Source organism: Bos indicus, chromosome 3, assembly GCF_029378745.1.
Source record: "Bos indicus isolate NIAB-ARS_2022 breed Sahiwal x Tharparkar chromosome 3, NIAB-ARS_B.indTharparkar_mat_pri_1.0, whole genome shotgun sequence".
Lineage (NCBI taxonomy): Eukaryota > Metazoa > Chordata > Mammalia > Artiodactyla > Bovidae > Bos > Bos indicus.
This window is the reverse complement of record NC_091762.1, coordinates 81,615,406-81,631,734: the sequence shown is the minus strand read 5'-3', so window position 1 is coordinate 81,631,734 and position 16,329 is coordinate 81,615,406. Positions and strand designations below refer to the sequence as shown.

Genomic DNA, 16,329 nt, shown 5'->3' with positions numbered 1-16,329 from the left:
GGATAAGAGATTAGGCAGAGCAACCACTAATATTCTACAATATACCTTGGACAACTGAGTTGTGCTCTTTGAGAACTTCCAAATGAGTTGCCTCATGTTCAGAAGATGGGATCAAAAGTCTTCAAATTATAAGGAAATTAAACCAGTTACCCAAGGTCATCCAAGAACTGAGAGGCAAGACTCAGAACTAAATAAATCCTGTGATTGGGCTCAGCCACTGTATAAAGCAAGTTCTGCCCTGCAGCTGTCAAAAGTTTTAGAAGCCTCACAAAACTAATAAAAAGTACCGGAAGAAACACAAAGTTCTGTTGCTTTGTAGTAAAAATGAAAAATATATTGTACTTTAACCTAATTAATTCTTTTTTATTAGGAAACAGTACATATGTAACTTAATCCTGTTTTTTTAAACTTTGTAGTCAAAATTATTTTTTTCAAGCCAGTGAAAGTAAGCTGCTTAGACATCTGAAATGAATCTCCTTCCCTTGGCCTTGTCTGTTTGAGTACAGCAGATTCCTTCCAATGTGTGTTTACATCTGATATCTGTTGACTGGATAACCAGGGGAGATAAACCCTGCCTCTGGGAGTTAATAATTGTGTTTGTTTTCCAGCTGCCTTCACCATGATCGGCACCTCCAGTCACTTATCTGATAAGTGTTCTCAGTTCGCCATTCCTTCCCTGTGCCACTACGCCTTCCCATACTGTGATGAAACCTCGTCGGTCCCAAAGCCCCGGGACTTGTGTCGCGATGAATGCGAAATCCTGGAAAATGTCCTGTGTCAAACAGAGTACATTTTTGCGAGATCAAATCCCATGATATTGATGAGGCTGAAACTGCCAAACTGTGAAGATCTCCCTCAGCCCGAGAGTCCCGAAGCTGCAAACTGTATCCGGATTGGAATTCCCATGGCGGATCCCATCAATAAAAGTAGGTGGTAGCCCCTGACCTTCTGTGCTGCCTCAGGGGCCAGCAGCCCCAGGAAAACTGGACCTTGATCCTCAGTATTAATTTTGTGTTGGTAGTCAGATTACTTCCCAGTGGTCCAGATATCATGTGGGGGCTGAGCTTCCAGTGGGTAAGATGCAGTGCCATTCTTCAAAAAGTTACATGAGGAAGATAATTTTAAAATATGGCTTCTGGTTCCTTAATGACTTAAAAATAGAATTACTGTATGTCCCAATAATGCCACTCCTGGATATATGCCCAAAAGAATTAAAAACGGGTGTTCAAAAAAAAACTTGTGCAGAAAGGTTCATAATAGCTCTGTTCACCATAGCTAAAAGTTGTAAACAACCCAAATGTCCATCAGTGGGTAAGTAGATGAATATATTATGGCATATCCACATAACGAAATATTGCATGCTGTATGCTAAGTCATTTCAGTCGTGTCTGACTCTGTGGGACCCCGTGGACTGTAGACTGCCAGGCTCCTCTGTCCGTGGGATTCTCCAGGCAAGAATACTGGAGTAGTTTGCCAGGCCCTCCTCCAAGGGATCTTCCGCAATGAGATATTATTTATCCAAAAAAAAAAAAAGTAAAATCCTGTTACATCCTATAATATGGCTGAACCTTAAAAAGACTGTTATAGAAAGAAGTCAGACACCATTGTATGAGTTCATTTATATACAATATCCAGAGTGGACAATTCCATGGAGATAGAAAGCAGATTGCCAGGTGTAGGGACTAGGGGAGAGTGTGGAATGACTGCTTAATGAAATAGGGTTTCCTTTGGGGATGATGTATGTGTTCTAGGATGAGATAGTAGTTAAGGTTGCACAATATTTTGAATGTTCTAAATACATTAATGGTAAATTGCATTATATTGTATTATACCACTATCTATCTATCTATCTATATATGGGAGTTTGCCTCCATCCTCTCACTGCCAACAAACAAAAGACTGTTTTCTGTGCATTTCCGCTCCATCTATATTATTCTTTACTGGTAATGTTTTCATTTCCTTTTGGCAGTTAACTCTTTTATTAGTTAAATAAGTTAGTGCACCTAAAATGCTTAGAACTATGCTTAACATATAATAGCAATACCATCTTTATTACTATTATTACTCTCATCTTATCATTACCCCTCCAGATTTCAGTTTATTTCAGCTTAATCCATTTTTGCCATGGTTTCAAGCATCATCTCCCAGAAGGAAGACTTAGTAGGACCTGCTTCTTGAAGATGTCCAGTGTATCAGCACGGCAATGGCCAAACTCCTGTCGGAAACCCCTAGTGCACTGCTGCTAAGGAACATCTTCTGAGGGCTACATTCTTTATCCCATGACCTATCCATCTATCTCATGTCTAAGGTCACCAAGCAGAAATGGAAAGAACAGTCCCTGCACCATTCACTAGGCGATTGCTCCTGTGCCCCTGGATCCTGCCCCGGTTCTGATTTTTTTCTGTGTTCCATATAAAAAATAATTGTGGAGACTGGTTTCCCTCCTCAAGCATACTCTCTAAATCCTCCCAGCAGTGTCACTGCAAGGTCTGCTCTGTGTCCCAGCCCAGCATGCGGGAGACTGCCACGTGGCCCCGACCGGCAGGGAAGCCTCGGCCGTGAGGGTAACTGCACGTCTTCCCTCCAGAAACTGCTGGCCAGGATCTCCGGCACTGTCTCTGTTTCTCACACTTTGGGCTCTTCTTTCATGTATTTCAGATCACAAGTGCTATAATAGCACAGGCGTGGACTACCGGGGCACCGTCAGTGTGACCAAATCAGGGCGCCAGTGCCAGCCCTGGAATTCCCAGTATCCCCACACGCACACCTTCACCGCCCTCCGCTTCCCAGAGCTGAATGGAGGACACTCCTACTGCCGCAACCCGGGGAATCAGAAGGAAGCGCCCTGGTGCTTCACCTTGGATGAAAACTATAAGTTTGACCTGTGTGACATCCCAGCATGTGGTAAATACTCTCACTGCTTTCCATGGCTTCAGTCACTTTGAAACAGTGGTCCTCAACCTTTTTGGCACCAGGGACCAGTTATGTGGAAGACAGTTCTTCCACAGTCCAGGCGATGAGGGGATGGTTTGGGGATGATTCAAGGGCATTGCATTTATTGTGCACTTTATTTCCATTCTTATTACATCAGCTTCTCCTCAGAGCATCAGGCATTAGATCCCAGAGATTGGGGACCCCTGCTTTAAAAGATCCCAGCTCTATGCCCCTTCCCTTAGGAGAATCATATAAGGGGGCAAAGGAGGTTGATAATGTTTGTTTGATCTCTAACTCTGTTTCTAGGATAAATTTTGTTGTCTGAGCAGAAAATACCTTTTTGGATACCAAAGCACACTCTCATGGAGAAGGCAATGGCATCCCACTCCAGTACTCTTTTTTTTTTTTTCTTTTTTCTTTTAGCCTTGCAAAAGCAAGGCCTCAAAAAATTGAGTAAAAACTCAGAATTGTTCCTCTCCACGGAAATCTTTAGTAAAAGGCGAAAGATTTACCACTCCAGTACTCTTGCCTGGAAAATCCCATGGACGGAGGAGCCTGGTAGGCTGCAGTCCATGGGGTCGCTAAGAGTCAGACACGACTGAGCGACTTCACTTTCACTTTTCACTTTCATGCATTGGAGAAGGAAATGGCAACCCACTCCAGTGTTCTTGCCTGGAGAATCCCAGGGATAGGGGAGCCTGGTGGGCTGCCATCTATGGGGTCTCACAGAGTTGGACACAACTGAAGTGACTTAGCAGTAGCACACTCTCAAGGAAGAAACTGCTTTTATTCCTGCTGCCGTTGTATTAGTGGGTATAACAGGCACCATCTCTCTGGAAGTACAGGAGAAGCAGCTTATCACAGTCATTCGTGAAGTGAAATGTTATGCACGATGGTCCATGTCCAAGTGTACCTTTTTTAGCACAACAGGTGTATTGGAAGCAGAAAGAGAACTGTTTTTTCTGTGTCCTTGAGAAAACCCACAAGAGAGAATGAATCTATAGCCAGTACTCAGGGATCCAGGGCAACCTGCGGATAAACTGTGTCCTTTGCCTCATCCTTTTATACTGCAGAAATATAGGAAGAAAATGAAACTTCTGAATCAGTTTGTACCTTTTTCTAGAAAATGTTTGGAGGGTAAGAGAGAGAATGAAAATGTTGGTGATACTGGGAGTTTCAGATGATTTTTTAATGATTTGTCTTCCTGATTATAGTTCTCATAAATAACATCACTTGAGTTTCCCAGGCCTAGGGGGAGCATCAGGATGTCATAGGAAAGCCACTCCAGTAAAATGGAAATAATAACGATTTACATTCAGGGTTTCTTAAGAGAATACGTAAGTTGTTAACTGAAAAACTCTATGATATCTGGAAGATAGTAAATGTTTAATAAATATTTTCTTGTGTAATTTTTATGTAGTCAGTATATATATAAAGAGGAACTAACTGTAATTAGTATGTATGTAATATACACATATCGAGGGCTTCCCCAGTAGCTCAGCAGTAATGAATCTGCCTGCAATGCAGGAGACCTGGGTTTGACCCCTGAGTAGAGAAGATCCCCTGGAGGAGGGCATGGCAACCCACTCCAGTATGGTTGCCTGGAGAGTCCCATGGACAGAGGAGCCTGGTGGGCTACAGTCCATGGGGTCTCAAAGAGTCAGACACGACTGAAGAGACTGAGCACCCATGTACTCACTACACATATAGAGAAATGCTTGTTTTCAGCAAATATTGTTTGAGCCTGTTGTGGAGTAGGGAGGCTGAAAAAGGAAAAAATGTGATTCATATTACAATCGCAATGCAGTGTGTGTGATACAGTAGAAGTTAGCACAAATGCTGTGAAACAAAGAACAGGAAGCTGAAATATACTACAGCAATCATTAGGGAAAAGTAGCAAAAATATTGAAAGAATTCTCAGTTATGAAAATTGGGGAAACCATTATACTACAGTTTCCTTCTTACATGTTATCTGTTATGCCATATCGTCTTCCCTTGCAAAATGGTTTTAGGGATGGTTCAATATGCTCAGTTTGAAAAAGAGGTGACCAGCCACTAGGCTTTAAAATGCCTTCATATGCAGCATAAAGAACAAATTATGACATTAACTCTTCCAGAGCCACCATTGGAAACTTCAAAGAAAATTATTCTGTATTTTTTAAATGATGAGCACTTAAAATTTATGGTTTTCCCACATGCTATATTCAACATGAAAAGGAGAGTTATAATCACTTACTTAATTGCCCCATCCCTTCTCCTACATCAGGTAGGTGTGAAAATCTGCCAGAGAGCCAGGGATAATTGCAACAATTACTGAGCACGTCCCATGTGCTAGGCATCATTCTTGGGGTTTCCAAGGCGTTATTTATACTCACCCTCTCCCTGAGACAGAGAATGGTATTATTAACCCTTCCCTGGTGGCTCAGATGGTAAAGAATCCGCCTGCAATGGGGGAAACCTGGGTTCGATCCCTGGGTTGGGAAGATCCCCTGGAGGAGGGCATGGCGACCCACTCCTGTATTCTTGCCTGGAGAATCCCCATGGACAAAGCAGCCTGGCGGTCTGTGGTCCATAGGGTCGCAAAGAGTCAGACACGACTGAGTGACTGAGCACAGCACATACTGCTCATGATGAAACTGAGGCTCAGACAACAACAGAGTTACTCCACTAGTCTGTCTGACTCATCTTCCTGCTACTCCATTGTGCTGTCTTAGGAGACTGATCTGTGTCCTTAAGGAAACCAAATGAATTATTTTAAGGGAAAAAAATGCATTGTTACTTGACTCCAGGTGAACACCATTGTCCTGTGGGTGACTTTTGGCCCAGAATTTCCAACTGCAATCCTCATCTGAAGTAGGGAAATACACAGACATAGGGAACAGATATGTGGTAGCCAAGGGGGACAGGGAGATAGGAGGTAAGGATTGGGAGTTTGGGATTAGTGGACACAAACTAGTATATATTGGCTGGATAAACAGCAAAGTCCTACTGTATAGCACAGGTTACTATGTTCAGTATCCAATGAAAAGAAGAGACACATGTATTAACTGAGTCCCTTTCTCTCAGCAGAAATTAACACAACACTATAAACCAAGTATACTGGAATACAATTTTTAAAAATAAAAAAAGAAGTAGGGAGATAATTTACTCATGAGCTGGAAGGTTTGTTGATAATTGGGTTCAAGCTTTATTACAATTAGTTTAAGTCAAGACCTGATACCTAGAAAGTATTGATTTTCATTTCAGCATCATTCTTTAGGGAATCAGACCAAAAACACTCTCTGAGGCATGAAAGAAAGCCTTGAGCAGTCTTTCAGACCTTAGACAGAGAGAGAAAGACCACCTATATTCTCTACCATGTGCCTGCATGGTGCTTCGTGCTTTCCGTCTTCATCTCCATCTAAAATTCATCACCACACTGTGGGACAGATGTTATTAACATATCCTACCAAGGTATATGTCTAAATGAGATAACTCATAGCACTGGACCTTGAACCCTTGTCTACTTGCATATAGCTCCGACCAAACTCGAAGTTCGTGTTCTTTTCCCAGACACTTTGCTATCTCCCACTGAAAGATCTTTCAGAAATAAATAAAAGGATGACAGTAGGCTCTCTGGATTTCAGTACACTGATTCCCATAACATGATATGGCATCAAAACACGTTCCCTTGCTAATGAAGAAATCCATCACAGTGCTTCTCAGTATATTATTATAGTATTAATCAGTTCAGTGATGATCTCAGGAAACCCTAAGATATTGCTTTCTGAATATCAATCTGCAGAATTCTGAGGACTGGTTAATTCCAGTCACGTGAGAGAGAAATTTGGATGAAAGGTAAATCTACAGATGACAAGCCAGTTTTCACCACTTATAATAATAATTTTTTTAAAAGAACATTTTCACTTCATTTTGAAAGAAAACAGTTCCTTTTGGATTCTTCAGGCCAAGCCACAAATACATCCATTAAAGGAACAGGGAATCCTTGACATGTGATCAATAAACAGCTGCTGAGAGGCTAGCGGCTCCCTAGGGTATGAATTACAGAAGAGAGTAGGTCGGCATCAGCTGTTGTTCTAAGATGAGTCTTCTTGTAATTGCCCCTCAATAGCCCACCTCTAACAAAGTAATCATACAGAATCCTACTTTTATAACATTTCTTTAGAGCATTTGCTTTTTTTCTCATTTCATCCTTAGAAAAATCATGAAAGATAAAGTAGGAATTTCCTGCCCTATTTTAACATATGAGACAGCCAAGGTCTAGGGAAGTGGTAGGACTTACCCAAGAACATAAATGAGTTAATAGAAACCAGGTCTCCTGTCTCTGGGGCCACTCACTCTTTGTTCCATACCAGTGGTTCTCCAACAGGGGAAGTTTTGCCCTCCAGAGAACATTTAGCAATATCTGGAGATATTTTGGTCATCACAACTGAGTGGGGTTGGGGAAAGCTTTATTGTTGCTGTTCAGTCACTAAATTGTGTCTGACTCTTTGTGACCCCACGGACTGTATGTCACCAACAGGCTCCTCTGTCCATGGGATTTCCCAGGCGAGAATACTGGAGTGGGTTGCCCTTTCCTTCTCCAGGGGATCTTCCTGACCCAGGGATTGAACCTGTACCTCCTGCTTTGGCAGGCAGATTCTTTCTTTGACATTGAGTCACTAGGGAAGCCTGGGGGAATGCTACTAGCTTCTCTCGTGCAGAGGCCAGGGATGCTGCTGAACACCCCAGAATGCACAGAACAGCTCACACAAAGAATTATCCAGCCCAAAACGCCAGTAGTGCCAGGTTTGGGAAACTCTGAGACTGAATTAGAATTACACAATTTAGACTATAGAATATAGTATATTGTATATACTGTATAAATTATATAATTTAAACTATAGAATAACAATATTAAACAGCAGTTACCATGTATTGATTGCTTACAAAGAACCACTATGTGAAGAGTTTTTCTTTTTAAAGCATTATCTCATGTATAGTAGCTCTATAACTGTATGAGTTGCATTTTATTTTACCCAGGAAGAGAAAAATGAGACTTAGAGAAGTTAAATGACTTGTCCAAGGCCACACGATTAAGAAGAAGTGGACCCAGGATTCAAAGCTATAGCCTGTCTTGTAAATTCTATGATTTATGTATGTGTGTGTCTGTGTATATAAATAGATAGGTGGGTAGATGGATGGATAGATAGATAGATTGATAGATTGGTGATAGAGATATGGAGAATAACTTTGTATCTTATAATGAGGTGTAAGCTTGTGGGGCATATTTGCAATGAGTCCTTTTCCTCCTTCCTCTCCAAGGGGATGGAATCTCATGGGAATGTTCCTGCATTCTTTAGTTAAGTCAAAGTTAAAGAGGTTGCAAAATCTCCATGGGGTTTCTCATTTTCCTACTGATATCTTTTGTTTTCATTTCAACTAAGTAAGGCTGAAAGAAGTATAGACCTAATTAAATGCAGAATGTGAGCATTTGTTATAGTTTCTAGAATAAAGGCATTTGAGAACAGTGTGCCCCAGATCGTTTTATCTGTGAACTTTTACTCTAAGACAGAACATAAAATTAAACACAACCAAATATGTCTGTTGTGAATTCTGGGAATTGGCTTAGCTAGGGCTGTGTGCATGAGCCCAGGCAGCGCCTGGAGAAGAGGAAAGAACAAAAGAAGTTTGCGCCAGACTTGAGCTCTTATCTTCCCTGTCTTTTCTTTCCTATCCCAGATATCCAGCAATTAGAACAGTTATTATTTATTCATTCACTTACTGAAACCAATGTATATATGTTGAACTTCTACTATGCTTTAGATTTTATGAACAAGCTGTGCCCTCCTGTAGCTTACAATCTAGTAGAAGAATCAGAGGGGGAAAATACAAATCACTTTAAACACTATAGTTCCCCGTGTTCCTGTGTGCTGTAATGTGCTTTTCTGTGTGTGCTAATACTTGCTATTGGTTGAACACTGTGTGAAGTTCTTTACAATAGCATCTGGCCTATGACTTAGCTGATGCTTAATAAAATGTGTGGAGTTAACCCTCATAATAACCACAGGCTAAAGGTATCACCTCCATTTTACTGATGGAAAAGCTGAGACAATGTTGTTTTTACTAAAGATAAGATTGGGTCCGCAGGATTCAAGGTCCAGCCTGTGTCCACCACACTACAGATACTTAAAGAACAAATTCTATCTTATTCAGAAGAAGAAACATTCCTTTATCGTTTTCCTTTCCCCTTTGATCCTTATGAGCTCTCTAGGTCATCTTTTTTCTTAATCTTTGTTTGTTTGTTTATTTATTTTTGTCCATGCTGGATCTTTGTTAATGTGTGGGCTTTTCTCTAATTGTGGTGAGCTGGGGGCTACTCTCTAATCGTGGGACACGGGCTTCTCATTGCACTGGCTTCTCTTGTTGCTGAGCACAGGCTCTAGATATACGGGCTTCCGTAGTTGTGGCACACGGACTTAGTTGCTCTATGGCATGTGAAATCTTCCCGGACTAGGGATCTAGCCCATAGCCCCTGCATTGGCAGGTGGATTCTTATCCACCAAGTTACCAGGGAAGTCCCTCTCTATGTCTTTGATTTTCTTACTTGAAGCTGCGCAGATGCAGGAATGGAGCCCCCAGCCATAAGACATCTACTCTGAGACCAGGGTGTTCAGGGTGTTCTTAGCCTCAGCCTGATAGGGACTAGTTCCCCTGGCAGCTCCACCCAGGCCTCACATCATTTGCCCTTTTCCCGTTAAGTCCTAAGTCTCCTCCCTTCCTGGCAGCCCTGGGTTCCCAGTCCTCAGAGTTGGCCATCTTCCCTGAGATCCTGCCTGCAAACCTTCATTTGCTACGTTTTCACCTCTAGTCCCTGTGGCCACCTTCCAAGCCAAATACTGTGGACTGGGTGGAAACGAAGTCGAAAAAGAAACATTTGCCTATGTTCTTTCCAACTGGCACCTAGGCACACCTCCCAACTCACAGTTTCACTGTAGCCCTTATCATTGCTGTTTTGTGCAGCTCTGAGAGGGAAATTGTGAAAAATGTCTATTTCTCTGGGAGCTCCTTTTGCATTGATCTGACCATTTCCCTTGGTCCATATTTTCTGTCTTCTCAACTAATTAAGATCTCCTATTTGTTTCTTTTTTTGAATTGTAGTGAGGAGGCAGAACCTTGATTACACTCACGTTTTCATGTTCAAACCATAGCCCTTTATTTGGAGAAGGAAATGGCAACCCACTCCAGTATTCTTGCCTGGAGAATCTCAGGGACGGGGAAGCCTGGTGGGCAGCCGTCTATGGGGTCACACGGAGTTGGACACGACTGAAGCAACTTAACAACAGTAACAGCAACAGCCCTTTATTTCCACCTTGATGAGTCTTGATTCTTCTACTATCCAGGCCAGTGTGTTTGAATCACTGGTAAATAAAGGTTTCTTCATCCACCAAAGAACCAGAGCTTCCAAACAGTGGTATTGTTTTTACTCTTAAACCAGCTTCACCAAAGAGTACCCATTGATAAGAAAAGTAGTAAGCCATTTGGCTCCATATGGAGTTTTCATACCTGGCCTGTTGCTTTTGTATTTCCTTTTAAGTCCTTGGCTTGCACCGGTTTGCCAAAGGGCACGTTGCCCAATTCTGTGCCTGAATAGCCCTGACTTGTCCCATCACCTTACAAACACCCACCCTGGGTTCTGCTTTGTCACAAACCATTTTCTCCAACGTGGTGGTTTACAGTTTGGGGCAAGGCAGATGTTTTCCAGATTGCGAACACTGCAGTTTTTAACTCACTCTGTCAGCAGCCTTCTCCCATATTTCATAGAAGACCTGTTGTAAGGCAATTTGTCTTTCAGCCATTTCTTCAAACCAAAATTGAACATTACTGTGGATTGGATGTTGGGGAGGGGGAGCAGAGGAAGGAATAGAGCACTGCTTTGTATAGTTTGAAGTTTTCCGGAAGAGTTATTTTTGTGCTCCAGAGATTTTCAAGATGTACTTTGGTCTCCAGTCTTTGTCTATTTTCAGCAAAGTAAAGAACAATCGTTACCAAAAACTTATAACTGAGTCATGTTTCACAAACATGTGTCAACATAAAATAATTTTCTCTAAAAGGATTTTTTTTTTTTTATTTTATTGTCTCCAGTATATATTGAGTCACTTACCTAGTGTGTCAGCTACTCTAGCAATAAGCTTTGGAGGCCTTTAACTCTTTGGGCCCACCCCCATGCCGATAGGAAGTGCTCCTTGTCATTTTGAACTTTGAGTGACAGAACTCTGCTGTAACACCATGGCAATTGTTGTTACTGGCTTTGCATCAGTCAAGATTCTGGCAGGAAACAAAAAGCACAAGCAAATAGACTAAGGAGAATTTTATAAAGATATGGTTTTTAAAGGTGTTGGCAGGATTAGGGTAAACCAATAAGGTGCAGGACCTGGGGCTAACAGGAGTGAAGCAATACCATTCTAGGCCTGGAGAGTCGATTACCCCTCCCCATAGAGTACAGCCGAGGTGGAAGAGAGGGCTGTCCAGCGTGTGCTGTGGCCTTTGGTAGAGGCAGGCAGGCAAGCCTCTGCAACCCAGCAGGAAGGGAGCCAGAGGAATAAACACACCAACCGTACTCTCTCTTCTTGCCCTGGGGTTCTTTTTATCATGCTAGTGCCTCCCAAGAGCTGGACCCAACTGGAAGCCAGAGTCCCATTAATCCTGGGCGTAGAGATCAGCCTCAGCATAGAGCTGCATAGAAAATGACCAAGACTAGATCTGGTGAGCTGGGGACACTTAGGGGAAGTATTCATCACTGGCTTTAAATCAGTTGCTTCGTAATAGAGTCCAAAGTTCAGTGGGAGTCTAAGTAAGGTACATCAACTCCGTTTATAAAATCAGAGCATCTTAAAGGAAGATAGAAATCAAACAACCTCTGCTTGAACATGCCAGAGACCTGCAGAGACAAGGTTATCTCTTTAACCAAAGTTATGTGCTGGCTCCCCCTGTTCAAATCTGCCTTTGTATGCCAGACGCTAAAACTTGTATGTGAAATCTCCTGATTTTTTTTTTTTTTTCCTTAAATGTGAGCCACTACTTTAAATTGGGGGGAAATAAAAAGCTAGTAAGGAACAAGTGTGTATACTATAACTGGTTTTTAACATCTGGTGTCATCTTTTATTGAATTTTGAGACTTTTATTGCATCCTTCATTCAGTTTTTTTTCTCCTTTGATCCAAAGAGCATATAGCTCCTCCCACCTTTCCTTACCGATCCTCCTCTCTGAGTGTTCTTGCTCCTCCAGATTCCTTCTTAAAAAACATGACTCTTAGAGTTGAAACAATTTTTGACATCTTTAAACCAGAACAGACCAGAAGAGGACCATGATTCTTGATGACTCAGTACTGCCAATGAAGGCTGTCTCATTGCTATATGTGCCAGCTCTGAAAATTTTTTTCAGAAATTTCATCATGCTGTTGCTGGATCCAACTGAGTCTTCAAGTCTTCACTAAAATTTATGAATCTTCTTTTGTTTGTTTGTTTTTAGTTTGGTTATATCAAAAATTATTTAGTAGATCTGTTGAATCATGGACTTCTCTAAGCAGGGCTTTAACCTAACTCCAAGTTATCATATTATAAAATTTCCACTGTGGGTTTGAGGGTCATTATTCTAACCTGTTGTGTATCATCCTTTAAAATTTTATTTCTGTAGTCAACTAATTATCTTTCTTAGATTCAGGCCATTTCAAGTTTGATAAACATGTCATCATCAAGTAGTTGATGACAGTATTGAACAGGCAGGTCCTCTCAAGGATAGCCTTCTATAATTTGATGTTGTTTGCTGATTAACACTATTAGAGTATAGCCATGGATGAAGAACAAATCCGTCTATTGATATTATTGTCTAGTCCTCCATCTTTTGTCCATAAGGATATCATGAATCACTTGATCAAATGTTCTGCTAAAGTTTAGACATGTTTGTCCTATCACTCCAAAATAATCCTATCAAAGATTAAAGACATTTAATGTTATAGAACCTATTGAATTTTGGAATCTTTTTTTCTTAATCATTTTTTTCTTAAATGTGAGCCACTACTTTAAATTGGGGGAAAATAAAAAGCTAGTAAGGAACAAGTATGTATACCAGAACTAGTTTTGAACATCTGGTGTCATCTCTTATTGAAATTTTAAGACTTTTATTGCATCCTTCATTCGGTGTTTTCCCCCTTTGATCCAAAGAGCATCAGATCAGATCAGATCAGATCAGTCGCTCAGTCGTGTCCGACTATTTGCGACCCCATGAATCCCAGCACGCCAGGCCTCCCTGTCCATCACCAACTCCCAGAGTTTACTCAAACTCATGTCCATTGAGTCAGTGATGCCATCCAGCTATCTCATTCTCTGTCGTCCCCTCCTCCTGCCCACAATCCCTCCCAGCTTCAGAGTCTTTTCCAATGAGTCAACTCTTTGCATGAGGTGCCCAAAGTATTGGAGTTTCAGCTTCAGCATCAGTCCTTCCAATGAACACCCAGGCCTGATCTCCTTCAGAATGGACTGGTTGGATCTCCTTGCAGTCCAAGGGACTCTCAAGGGTCTTCTCCAACACCACAGTCCAAAAGCATCAATTCTTCGGCACTCAGCTTTCTTCACAGTCCAACTCTCACATCCATACGTGACCACAGGAAAACCCATAGCCTTGATTAGATGGACCTCTGTTGGCAAAGTAATGTCTCTGCTTTTGAATATGCTATCTAGGTTGGTCATAACTTTCCTTCCAAGGAGTAAGCATCTTTTAATTTCATGGCTGCAATCACCATCTGCAGTGATTTTGGAGCCCCAAAAATTAAAGACAGCCACTGTTTCCACTGTTTCCCCATCTGTTTGCCATGAAGTGATGGGACCAGATGCCATGATCTTCATTTTCTGAATGTTGAGCTTTAAGCCAACTTTTTCACTCTCCTCTTTCACTTTTATCAAGAGGCTTTTTAGTTCCTTTTCACTTTCTGCCATAAGGGTGGTGTGTCATCTGCATATCCGAGGTTATTGATATTTCTCCTGGCAATCTTGATTCCAACTTGTGCTTCTTCCAGTCCAGCGTTTCTCATGATGTACTCTGCATATAAGTTAAATAAACAGGGTGACAATATACAGCCTTGACGTACTCTTTTTCCTATTTGGAACCAGTCTGTTGTTCCATGTCCAGTTCTAACTGTTGCTTCCTGACCTGCATATAGGTTTCTCAAGAGGAGGGTCAGGTGGTTTGGTATTCCCATCTCTTTCAGAATTTTCCAGTTTATTATGATCCACACAGTCAAAAGCTTTGGCATAGTCAATAAAGCAGAAACAGATGTTGTTTTGGAACTCTCTTGCTTTTCTGATGATCCAACAGATGTTGGCAATTTGATCTCTGGTTACTCTGACTTTTCTAAAACCAGCTTGAACATCAGGAAGTTCATGGTTCATGTATTGCTGAAGCCTGGCTTGGAGAATTTTGAGCATTACTTTACTAGCGTGTGAGATGAGTGCAATTGTGCAGTAGTTTAAGCATTCTTTGGCATTGCCTTTCTTTGGGATTGGAATGAAAACTGACCTTTTCCAGTCCTGTGGCCACTGCTGAGTTTTCCACATTTGCTGGCATATTGAGTGCAGCACTTTCATAGCATCATCTTTCAGGATTTGAAATAGCTCAACTGGAATTCCATCACTTCCACTAGCTTTGTTCGTAGTGATGCTTTCTAAGGCCCACTTGACTTCACATTCCAGGATGTCTGGCTCTAGGTCATTGATCACACCATCATGATTATCTGGGTCGTGAAGATCTTTTTTGTACAGTTCTTCTGTGTATTCTTGCCAGCTCTTCTTAATATCTTCTGCTTCTGTTAGGTCCATACCATTGCTGTCCTTTATCGAGCCCATCTTTGCATGAAATGTTCCCTTGGTATTTCTAATTTTCTTGAAGAGATCTCCAGTCTTTCCTATTCTACTTAATAATTAAAATAATTAAAGAAATGCAAATCAAAACTACAATGATATTTTGCCTCATATCCATTAAGATGGCCACTATCAAAAAATAGAATATAGCAAATATTAGCAAAGATGTGGAGAAATTAGGACCATTTTACACTGTAGGTAGAAAGGCAAAATATTGTAGTAGCGACTATAGAAAGCATATGGATATTCCTCAAAAAGTTAAAAATAGAATAACCGTATGATCCAGCAATCCTACTTTGAGTGTATATCGAGTATATATCCAAAAGAACTGAAAGCAAGATCTCAAAAAGATATTTACACACCCATGTTCATTGCAGCACTATTCACAATACATCAAAAGCAGAAAGCAAGTCAATGCCAACCAGTAGATGAATGGGTAAAAAAAAAATATTTTAATGTGGTACTTACATACAATGGAGCATGGTTCAGCCTTGAGAAAGAAGAAAGTCTTGTCACATGCAACAACATGGATAAACCTTGAGGACATTATTCCGAGTGAAACAAGCCAACCAAAAGACAAATACCATATGAGTCCACTTACATGAGATATCTAAAGTAGTCTAGTTCCTAGAAACAAAAGGTAGAATAATGGTTGCCAAGGTCTGGGGGGACGGGGAAATGGAGAATTGTTCAATGAGTACAGAGTTTCAGTTTTGCAAAATGGAAAAATCTGGAGATCTGTACAATAGTATGAATATACTTTACACTATCGAAATGTACACTTCCAAATGGTTAGGATGGTAAATTTTCTTACATGTTTTTTATTACCATGATTTTTAAGAAAAATTTTTTAATTTAAAAGATTAGCCCAACTCTTTCCTTTTGTAGAAAATGTAGGCCCCAAGATTTCAAGAAACTTTTAGTGAACTTGTGTGGATTCCAGTTACTAAGGTTTTTCTCAAGTACTCACAAATGAGTTACTGCCCCTAACTTAATGTGGTTAAAACATTTTCCAAGGAGAAAAATGTTAATCACTGTATATGGGCTATTCAGAGTCTTTTAAAGAATTCATTTGAGAATACATAAGGCAATAGATCATCTCCTTAGTATTTCTATCATTAAGTCGAGAGAGCGAGTGGCTGGGCCCAGTGTGCCAACTGAAGGCCTATTTGCCACCTTTCCTGCTTCAATTTCCAGGTACATGCTTAAATATTACCAGTGCAGGCCCCCATCTGCCACAGGCCCACTTATTTTGTAGTTTTCAAATAATAAATGGTGGCACCTCTGTTTGTTTTCTATGGTTTTTTAAATTTTTTCAGAAAAGATCATAATTCAACTTGTTTAATTTCCTTTGAATTCTAAGGTTCTGTAAGACTTCTTCCCACCTTTGCCAGATTTAAGATCTGAGTACTTTCTTTTTTTAACTCAAAGTAATATCCCAGATGATGTTTCACTTCATAAAAGTACCTCTTAAATGAGAAATCGTGTTTGCCTTGCTGTA

General features: G+C 40.9%; 1 protein-coding gene and 1 pseudogene across 1 annotated transcript in view; one reads left to right on the top strand and one right to left on the bottom strand.

The window, feature by feature from the left end:
• The window catches only part of ROR1 (receptor tyrosine kinase like orphan receptor 1), a 469,844-nt gene that overhangs the window by 427,731 nt on the left and 25,784 nt on the right, over window positions 1-16,329 (top strand). Inside the window, exons 6-7 of the mRNA XM_019957322.2 lie at window positions 609-926; window positions 2,659-2,904. Coding sequence (XP_019812881.2) covers window positions 609-926; window positions 2,659-2,904 — 564 coding nt within the window. The remainder of the gene's footprint in view (window positions 1-608; window positions 927-2,658; window positions 2,905-16,329) is intronic.
• On the bottom strand, window positions 3,356-3,491 carry LOC139182435 (U5 spliceosomal RNA; annotated as a pseudogene).